At 36.7% G+C, this 11,165-nt stretch overlaps 1 protein-coding gene across 1 annotated transcript in view; it reads right to left on the minus strand.

Moving 5' to 3' along the window:
• Positions 1–11,165, minus strand: part of GALNT5 (polypeptide N-acetylgalactosaminyltransferase 5) — a 47,130-nt gene that overhangs the window by 10,772 nt on the left and 25,193 nt on the right. Inside the window, exons 4-7 of the mRNA XM_011359161.2 lie at positions 7,913–8,048; positions 7,210–7,329; positions 4,875–4,992; positions 3,596–3,919 (exon numbers count right to left, since the gene is read on the minus strand). Coding sequence (XP_011357463.1) covers positions 3,596–3,919; positions 4,875–4,992; positions 7,210–7,329; positions 7,913–8,048 — 698 coding nt within the window. The remainder of the gene's footprint in view (positions 1–3,595; positions 3,920–4,874; positions 4,993–7,209; positions 7,330–7,912; positions 8,049–11,165) is intronic.

Here is an 11,165-nt window from a genome sequence, read left to right on the forward strand (position 1 = left end):
ATTGGTAAGCAAAGGACAAATATTTTGAGGACAGGAGAAAAACTGGGGCATAGACAGCAAGAGGGGTGGAACTGCTGTCTTTCACACAAAGATGAAAACTAGAATTAGACCCTCAGAGGAATGGTGTCCTGGGAAAAACAATTTACCTTTTAAGCGCAGAGAGACTACAGGGAAGCTAGATTCTCCCGATCTGCAACCTTACAGTCGACCATCATTTGGGCTTGAGATGCAAATTTACACTTCCTTGCATTGCATAGGAACCCTGACAGATCCTCAAGGCACAGAAACAACATAAAAATAGTACCAGGTTGGTTACTTCTGGGGTGGCTGGAACATAAAAACAATTCTAGGACAGAATCTCTGTCAGGAATCCTCAGAGAAAGCTCTATCTAAAATTTAAAATGACACACATGGGAGGAGACCATCCAGCATTAGTAAATGGAAACAGGCAGAACTCATCAAAGGAATGGACCACCATGAGTTTCTGAGAAGAGAGTTAACAGATGCAATAAGGTAGAATGATCTTGGAGATTAAAGAAAGGAAGTGGTGCCTCAACTGTTCTCTTAATCTTAATAGAGATATACAGAAACTCTTGGATTTGTGTATTATTTAGAAAATACTCTTATTTTCAAATAGGTTTGCAAAACAGGCTTCAACAAAGCTGAAGAGGTTGCCCTGCTCCCAGAACCTCTCAGGATCTTTAATATGTTAATGTTTAGCTTGCTGCCCCAAGAGGGAGTGTAGTATGAGTGTTTGCCAAATATATTTGAATATGGACTCCTATTCTTGACAGCTCAACAAATAACATTGCCCAGAACATGTTTGAGACTCTCAGATTCAACCGATTCCTTTGTATTTATTTTGCACAATCCCTTTTTCCCAGAACTGAAAGGAATAATAAGAAGAAAAAAACAACTTTTCTATCCTTGCCTCCCCCACTTCATTTGAAGATTTGTTTCCATTTCTTTTTATCAAAGATTACTGAAGAAATTTATGGAATTAGCTGATTTTCTTGATCAAGAAATAGTCTATGAAGTGCTAAGGAACTTTTATTCTTTATTTCATTATGAATGGTTTTCAAAATAGATTCATTTTATTTTTAAAGAATTTTATCCATGCTTTTACTGTAAACAATTTTAATCTTTTTTAAAAAAAGATCAGATAGTATATCAATTTTAAATTATTCATTTTGAATTGCTTTATTTTCCAATTTAGGAGGTGGGAATCACCACAGTTTATCAAAGAATTCTTAAACCTTAGGCTATATAGGCTGTTTGCTAATAGTTTAATCCTATTTAAATACACATTACTGTTGAAGTTATTTTTATAATATTATTCCAAATATTTTTGATTCAATAAGAAATGGTTTGTTTTCATTAAAATAAAAAAACTTTACTGGATTTAAATTCCTAAGTATGGAGGTTGAAAGAAGAGAAAACGTGCAGCAAGTAACAAAAGTTATAGTTAATTTTCTTGGAAATTTTCAAGATTGTCTATACAAAATAATGGTCTGATTAATCTTAGTTTAGATCGTCTAGAGAAAGATTCCAATTTTTTTTTTAAATGATAATAATGCTCTCTACCACTCGCTTCAGAAAGTAGCAAATGACATCTTAATTAAAATTTGTGTAAAGAAGACAAATAGAAAAGTAGAAGGACAAAATTTGTTGAAATTATTTAAAAATATATTTTTGCATTTTGATGTATTATAGCTCAGGCATCAGCTGAAGGTTATTTTCATTGAGAGCTCTTCAAAAATTTCACGGTAGCTCGAACAAATTCTTCACAGAGAAGGCAAAAGACAGTTTTTTAGTTCCCTCTGGTGGTTAAAGTTCAGTAATGCTCTTGCTGAGATTTTGTGTTAAGACAGAAAAAACAATTATGGTGAGAATTTCTTTTCCTGCTCAAGAGATAGAATTTAAGAATGTAGATTTATTTTTATAGACATATTTTTTTGTACAGTGTATAAATCCAGGGTATTCTTCTTTATAAGTTACCTAAGATAAAATCTAGGATTGAACCCCCTGAAGTACCTACTATTCTATTTTGACCTATGAAGAGAACAATTTGATAATACATTAAGTTACATACAAATAGGTCATATATATATACTTATTTACCAGTTGAATTTTATAAAAAGAGACCAGATTTTTGACTAGTTTTTTCTCTTTCATACTCTCCCAGGATCTCCCCATACCATCAAGAAGAATGGCTTTACTAGTCCTTATCATCAGGAGATTTGCTAGGCAGAGAGTGGTTGGTCTGTACAATCTACTTTCTAGGGAGGCTGAAAAAAGTTTGCTTAAAAGATTAGGCTTACTGATTATCAAGTCTGGGAACCTCTTGCATGAAGAAAAAAGAAACTTAAAAAAAATACTGGGAATATTTATAAGTAAAAATTAAATAATACATAAAACAATAAGAGAAATTAAAAATATGAATGACTAGGGAAGAGCTCTAGGTGAAAGCTTGATTAACGATCTCTAAACCTGTTCTATAGTAATGTCCTCATGTCTTGCCACTCTCTTCAGATTAAGCCTCACTCTTGGAATGGGTTTGAAATAGCTTTCACCCAGGATCTCCTCTTTCTTGATTTTTTTCCTAGCTTTGCACTTTATCCAACCTACTTAGCTTGACTTCTTCCCTTTCGGTACATTACCTTGTGCCCTGGAATTTTCTCTGCTACTGTCCAAGAATTTATGTCATTTTCTACCCCTCTTTGAAATCTATAAAACTTTAATTGAATCATGTCATCCCATTGCTTAACCCTCCTCAATAACTTTCCATTACATTCAGAAGAAAGGAAGGAAAGGAAAGGAAAGAAAAGAAAAGAAAGAAAGAGGGAGAAGGAATGAAGGAAGGGAGAGAGGAAGGGAGGGAAGGAGGGAAAGAGAGAGGAAAGGAGGGAGGGAGGAAGAAAAGAAGAAAGAAAAGAAAGAAAAAGAAAGAAAGAGCAAACTTTTACCTTCACCTACAAGGACATACGTGACCTGACTTTCCTCCCACTTCAACTTCATCTGGTGCCATCCTTCCCTCTTTCACACTCTGACAACATTCATCTTCTTTCCAGTTCCTGAATTTCTCAGATGGTCACCTATAGTAGAGTTTTTGCACAAGGGTGTCCTCTGCCTAGGGCTCTCTTCTTTAGAGTTTGACTGACAGTTTACCTTTTAGGCTTGGCCTTCAAAGTCTCCTGAGAGTTGACCACTCTAACTTAGAAGACTTCACCAGTGGTGGCCAGTTTCCTAAATGAGAGCTACTATAATTTTTATTTACATTTTACTTATTTATTTGTTTACTATCTTTCTTCTCTACTCAGCTTTAAGCTCCACAAAGAAAGGATCAATCCACTTCTGAAATACTGCCCAATTTATTGATACTCAGTAGGTATTTGCTGAATTAATCATTGAACATGGCCACCTAGAAGCCTTCCTCGAGTTTACCATATTTAATCCTTAACCGTGCTTTATCTCATCTGCACTCATACTTGGTATTTATTAATAATGTCATAATTCATTCTTTCTCACATATTTTCAAAACTCTTTTGGCATTTTACTTTTGTAGAGTCAGATGTTAAATTGCTGTTTCACTTACCACACCACTAGCCCTCACAATGGGAGCCTTCAGGTCAGGGAAAACATTCTCCAAGTACCATTTGAAACTTTTGCATTTTAGCTTCTTTCGAAGTTCCCGTTGTTGGGTGAGGTTTCCGACATCTAAGCCTTGGTCTATGAGGTGATCCCCATGGCCATAGAACAGCTCCTTGTACTCGTCCAGCCAGACCTCGGCAACCCGCACCAAGTTCCTCTCCACCGTCTTCATCCGGTCTTTAGGGAAGGAATATGGGTTATCGTTTCTGAATATGTGGCCCACTCGGGAACAGGGAATGATCTCGATTTCACCACCACACATCCACACCTGGAACAGTTCGATGATAAACATCAACTCTCAAATGATTGTCCATCAATCACAGGCAATTAACAATGACAAGAAACCACCCGACAACTCTCCCAGCTCCCTGTCTGAAGTAGTGCTCTCAGCTTCCAAAATCTTTTTCAATGGAAAATTAAACTCAATGCATTTATTTAATTTTGTGTATTGCTGTGGATCATTTTAGAATTAGTAAAATATATTTTTTCTCCCTTCCCCATAGTGTAAATTTTTTTGAAAGAAATCTTTACTGAATCCCAATATGTAAAATGAGATCTTGCTCTAGTTGAATCAGGAAAGGAGTATATATTTCCATTTCTTCTAGCACAACTCATAAACCATTCTTTTTTGATCAGGAGCTCAAAGTAATACCCCTTCTATTATATATCACCCCACTCCATAGGAAAGCAGTTGTTTATTGGGTGTTCTCCACTATGGCTAGTGCAGTAACTTTCTTAGATATTAATTGATGATTATATATATACTCAGAGTTGTCTGCTATGTCCAAAGTTGCTGCACTATGGCCTGTTGGTGGCCTACCATAGAGTCACATTTTATACTTGTCACTTATGCTCTCCAAGATGACCCATAATTGAATGGAATGATTCAGTACTTTCAGTATATTAGAAAAATGTTCCAGAAGAGTTATTTTATATCAAATATAAATCCCACAGCATTTACACTGAATAGCAGACAATTATTTCCCCCACATTCAGATGCAGAAACAGTGCTGTAAAATATTAGAAAACTCTCATAAATTTCATGAGCACTATTGATTCTTCCAAATTCAATCTTAGATATGAAAACATTCATCTGGAGGCCCTAAAATTTCTGTGGCACTTCCTCCCAGAGGCAGTCACATATGTGATTGTATTAGTAAATGAAACCATTTAAAAATGATGCTCTCAATTGTAAATAGAATTTGAGAAACACTTGGTAATACCTTGAATGACAGCTCCATATTTTCTCCACCCCAAACATCAAGCCCAGGGTCATATGTTCCAAGTTCAAAAAAGTAATTTTTATCAATTGAGAATAATCCACCTGCCATGACGGGGCACCTACAAAAACAAAAGATTGTTTTTAACACTTGTATGTCATGAAAGCTCAACTTTTGGAGTGGGTGTCCTATACAGTTGTAATGAGCTTAGGAGGCATTTCAGAGTAGCTAGCAAGTACCTGGAGGCCTTGGAGTGGAGTCAAAATAGCACTTATGTAATGAGTTCCCTGTTTCGTGGTGGCAAGGCTTGATTAAGGTCAGCAAGGTGGAGCCTGGAACTAGGATTCTCATTTGTCCTCTAATCCCTGACACAGACTCTCCAGAGATGTTATTTTTAATAAATACTTATTTAGTGCTAACGGAGTACTAGTTGCTGTTGTAAGTATTACATCTGTATTAACCCAGATTTTGCAAAAATCCTGAGTGTGTACCATCAAGAAACTACAATACAGAGGTAAGAAACTTTTCCAGGGTCACATTTGGGGTTCAAATCTAGGCATTCTGGCTCAACTCTGTGCTCTCTCATTCCACTGTACTGACTCAACTGTTGGCAAATTTACTTATATCTTGTTACATGGCAAACACTTTTTAAAGCACTTTATAGATATGTGAACACACAATGCAATATACAGATGATATATTATTGAATTGTACACTTAAAGCCTATATAGTTTTATTAACCAATGCCACCCCGATAAATTTAATAAAAAATAAAGCACCTTATATATATATAATTATCTGATTTATTCTCAAAACAATCTAAGAGTTAGCTACTTTTATTAGTCTTAATGTAAAAATAAGAAAACAGACTCAGAGGCTAAGTAGTTTTTGAAGCTCACACCACCTGTAAGTAGCAGAGTTGAGATTCAACCCAGAGTCTGACTCTAGAGACTTCACTATTGTTATTGAACCTGGGGATGGAAACTGCATTTAATTAGACTAGGCAGTAATCACTCCTCATGGTGGTCACCACTGAGCCAGCTGAAAGTGGTTTGTGTGGGGAACCTGTCTTCTCTATAGGGTCTATAACAATCTCAAGGATGAAGTAATTCCTGTCCCACGCCCACCTCCCTTCCCCCACCATTTATGTACATATTCTATTTTTTCCCCAAATGTCCTTCCCAGACTATCTAGAATTCATTCTCTTCCTAAATTTACATTGAATATAATCTGAACTCAATTACTACAATGATCTTCAAAATGGGAGTCTGATAAAGGCAAAGAGTATCTTTAGGTGCAGTATCAGAGCAAGAGTGTTAACTTCAGGCCGACCTGGGTTTGAATCCCAATTTCTATTTTTACCAGCTGATCTCCCTGGGAAAATTACTTAACTCTTTTAAGCTTTGATTTCCTCATCTTTATAATGGGAATGCTACCACTTTTCTCCTTGGGTTATAGAGAGGGTTAAACGTGTAGTGCTTAATAAATGACAGTTAAACGTGTAGTGCTTAATAAATCCGAGTTCACCAGCTAGCAGTCTCAGTTCTGAAAGCATCACTCCTGCAAGGGATGAGGCTGCTTTATTGAGGGGTAAATTCATAGAAAGCAGCTGCAATGCACAGGGCTAGGGCTTTCTCTCGGAATTTGATGGCTTGAGTCTTCATAAGTTCTCTCTCCAACATGGGAAGCTCAGGACTCCTGCCATTCTGGCTGAGGTTGGCTGCCTGCTTGTCCTGCAGGTCTCATTCTGGGGGAAGTGTTAGAAGCCTCCACTTCCACTTAGGGCTAAGCTGTGTTCTTCAGTCCAGCTTTCTCAGCAATAAAGCCCCAATTTCAATTCATTTCCAGCTTCTGTGTCTATTTATTAATTTATTCATAGAAGTTGGCACCCTCCCATGGAAGGGATAAGACTAGATTCAAAAAGAAAATCCTAATAGTAGCTATTATTATTATAATGATACTTCTATTACTGTTATTTACTCTCTTAATTTTTATTCATGTTGACTTTGATATAATGTGTGTTTATATAGCATTTATAGAGCACATTCAACTGGCTTAGTATTTCTTAGGTTATAAATCCCAGAGAACAGAAATTGTGTTAGTGAATTTCTCTACATTCAGAGCTGAATAGAGTGCAACAACCATGTAAAAATGAGTTTTGGTAGCGGGAAACTAATTTCTCAGGAAAACTTTGTTTGCTTTTGGTCATCTCTTAGCTACAACTGTAATTCTTGATGTTCTATCAAGTGACAGGATATACTTGTTTTGTGAAATCGCTTCCTATGCCTTTATAAAAAGATACATGACTGCTTCTTAACCTTAAATTTCACACACTTACCTTATTATATCAGTTTCTTTAATTCTGTTTTTTGCAACAACATCTGGAGGAATTGTTCTCCAACCAAAGTTCATGGGCCACACAAAGATGCCTCTTTGAAAGTTGTCCACTGTCATATAACTAATCCAGGAAAAAAACAAAAGCGTTACCTGAGATCATACGTGTATTCTTAATTGACCCGATGCTATGTCTTGTTCAAATAAATAAAACAAGTGCTTATGCACATGATTTTATATCATCATAAACTTTTAAATAACACTTCAAGAAAATTTATGAGTACAATTTGCATTAGTGGCTAATTGGCCTTATTGCTTATTTTAACTTATACTTTTATTTAAAAAATATTCTGGCCATTTTGAGAAAAAAAACAACAACTTATAAGCATATATATTTCCCACAAAAAGAACAACTAATCTTAAGAAAAATAAATATTTTGGGTTTCAGTTGAATAGAAAGAGGAAAAAACCGCACAATGAATTTTAGGATTTATTGGTATTAAGGGTTAAGAATTTGTGATGATCAAATAAATAGATCGACCTGCTCTGATCTCAAGATTTCTATCATATATTTCCATTTATTTAAATGGATAAACTGTGTAATTTCTTAGGTTTGCAAAAATGTACATATTAGGAGTATGACCAGTACTTTCTGCTACTGCTGCCTAAAGACTCACTTAGAAGTATCTTGTGGAATATGATATTACCTCATATCCTTATCATTGATGACTTCAATTACTGGACAGGCTACTTTCTTTCTACTTAAATAAACTCTTTCCAGAAGAGGTTCCAACCAACCAATGTTACATTCCACATGAGAATCTAAGAATGTCAACACATCACCTAGAGAGCCAGAAAGAAAAATCATTTGAAAATGCAATATAAGGTCTTAGGGATTGCTACAGAAGTGTGGTTGCAAAGCAATAGTCTTTTCTTTTTACTGAATTCCTTGTCCCTCTAATTTCACTTTAAAATTAATTAAAAGAAATTTTGTTTTTAACAGTTGCGTAGGGAGAGTATCATTCATATTTGGAAAAAAACTGATAAGCCACTTAAATGGTAGCTAAGATTCTGAAGGGAATATTTAGTATTAGAAATGGTTGCTGTGTCCCTTTTATGGAGGTAGGTTCCATTAACTCGAGGGGTGGAGGACTGGGACTTTGTTCAGCAGAACCAGGAGGATTTTGAAATTCCAAGTTTGGCCTTAGAAATAAAGAAGAGGACAAATTTCTCCATTTAATAGGAATGAAAACAAATTAAAATGGATAAACCAGCAAGACTAGGAGGTAATGTTAAAAGGGTTATGGGGGCGAGGAATGGGAGTTTGTTTAATGGGTATAGAGTTTTTTGCAAGATGAAAAGAGTCTAGAGATGGGTTGTAAATATACAGCGTGAAAATACTTGACAGTACTGAACTGCATACTTAAAAATGGTTAAGATGGTAAATTTTATGTACATTTTATCACAATAAAAAAAAGTTGCAAGAGGAAGAAAAAAAGAAAAGGAAAAGTTGGAGGCCAGAAATATTTATTAATAATTTTTTAAAAATTAGTTGTGTGAAGTAACACTCTCTTCTCAGTGAAAATCTCGGTAGCATCTACATTGTTCCAAACGATTTTGTGTGTGTGTGTGTGCATGTCTGTGCGCATGTGTGCGCACATGCGCGCGTGGGTGATTAATAACAGAGAAATTTGACCCCTGGCCAAAATCCTAGGTATAATCTTTCAGGCTTGACCATAGGCAATTACAAAGGCTCTGTCCTCCCCATGCCAGACTTGGTGCAGAGACAGTGCACTGTGGTCTCTGAAGGGAGTTGTAGTCAAGGACTCAGGCCTTCCTTCCCCATTAGCTGGACATGCTGTTATATTTTCTGGGTTCCTAGCTCTGGTTCTTCCATTTGGAGGCCTCCCTCTCAGGCCAAGCAAGACCTCTGCCTCACCTTATGGGAGGTGGGTAGATTCTGAAGACATTTTTCTGCACTCTGACTCAGTATTTAGTACTTTCCCGCTCCTAGCCCTTGCCTTCACTCTCACCCTGCCCTTGGGATCATAAAACAAGAGCATTTTATTCTGGATTCTTTCCATGATGAGATTCATAATTCTGATCCACCAGCTCAGTGCCATTCCACAGGAAAAAAATGGAGCCCTGGGGGAGCCCCACTTTATTCTATTTAGCTTCTTTACTTATACTCTCGCAGTACATGATTAAAGACTTGAATGTACTTTCATTTTGGCTTATTGTTTTAAGTAATCACTCTGACACCTGGCTGCTCCCCTCAGCTCTTGGAAAACCTATAATAATATCATTTATTACCGTTAAGTGCCAGGCACTGTTCTAAGCATTCTACGTGGTTGTCTTATTTAATCCTTACAATAAACTTAACGTATGAGTCTATTTTTTATTCTCCTTTAAGAAGTGAGGAAACTGAGGAACAAAGAACTTAGGTAATTTTTTATGGCCGCACAGCTAAGTGGCAGCCTGAAATTAGAAAACAGTTCATTCCATAGCATGAGTTCTTTAAAAATGCCAGAAAGATGCAAACTTTGTGTACGGGAAAGCTTAAAGTAAAAGCAGAAAACAGCAGGATGCAGAGAACAAGGTGAAAATAGATATCTAAATGATGGATCTTTATCCACTGAAATCTGTAAACTATGAGTCAATTAAGGAAGTTCAGTATCTTATTACCTGATACTGATCAACATGGGTGGTTTCTCATGAAGGTAAAGAACCGATCTTAGCCCAGGTCTTGGTGGGGTGTGTTCTTGAAAAGACTAGATGGAATTAGGCTGTGCTAGGCAGGAGCCCTGCATCCCCCATCAAGTCCTCTGCTCTTGGAGATAGCAGTTATATCTCCTGATCATGCTGGGAGAGTCTTATTTTCAAGGAATTGTAGCTTGTTTGATAATGAAAGGTCATTCTCTCCTAAGGATATCCTCTTGCATGGCCCTCCCCCTGTCGTGGGAAGATTTACAGGGGTCACCTAGGTGTGTAGAGTATGTAAGCATGGTCTGCTAAGGTCCCACTTGACTGGTCGTATAGAATGTGCAAACAACAGTCTCTTTCCTCTCACCATTCCTACTCCTGGTCCATTTGGACTCAGAGTTTTTAGAGCAGTCTCTGCTAGACCCTGTCCCTATCCTCACTGCAGGGTCAAGGGGGCCTGGATAGACTTCCTCAGTCCCCAGTGGCAGCAGAATGGCTCCCCAAACTTGCATTTAATTTCCATCTGGCCCAGATCTCCACAAACCTTCTCATTTACTTGTTGCCAAAACCCGAGGGAAGTAGCATCTGCCCAAAACATAGGATGGAATTCTATATTGTTTTATTTTAGGAGAGAAGATAATCCTCTCATACATGAATGTCATTGCTCCACATTCAGACATTTTCGTTTTAAACAAGATCTTGGGAATCAGAACAAGGAGCTGTGTGCCTGACTCTGGGTGGTATTTCTAATTGTTCTGGATCTCATCTGTGGACATTTTACACAGTTCCTGACTCTGAGAGGCTTAAAGGCATGGTAAAACGAACATAGGAATGAAATTACACAGAACTGCCTTCATCCCAGCTCTGCCACTCCTAGCCTCATTGAGTAAGTTACTTTTAACTTCTCTGAGTTTTACTTATGAGGCTATTTCTAATATCTACCTAATACCTAAATTCTTAATAAATTGCGAGTATTATTTTCTGGTTTTTTTTTTTTTTTTTTTTTTTAGTGAGTGTTTAAGCTACCTCTCAGAATAATTAACTCAATCTTAATTACCTTCTGGTAGGTTTCTCTGCTTCCTAAGAGTAAGTTCCAGTAATGCTAGCATTGTTTGCAGATGAATTTCATTGTTTGTTATTTATGTATTTTTGTATGTATGTGTGTATGTATGTATGTATGTATGTATGTGTGTATTTATTGGCTAACCCAGAGCCACTCAATGTGCCAAATGGCTTTGGCTCCTTTTTAAGCACCGA

This window comes from Pteropus vampyrus, unplaced genomic scaffold, assembly GCF_000151845.1.
Source record: "Pteropus vampyrus isolate Shadow unplaced genomic scaffold, Pvam_2.0 Scaffold2, whole genome shotgun sequence".
In the NCBI taxonomy this organism is placed as follows: domain Eukaryota; kingdom Metazoa; phylum Chordata; class Mammalia; order Chiroptera; family Pteropodidae; genus Pteropus; species Pteropus vampyrus.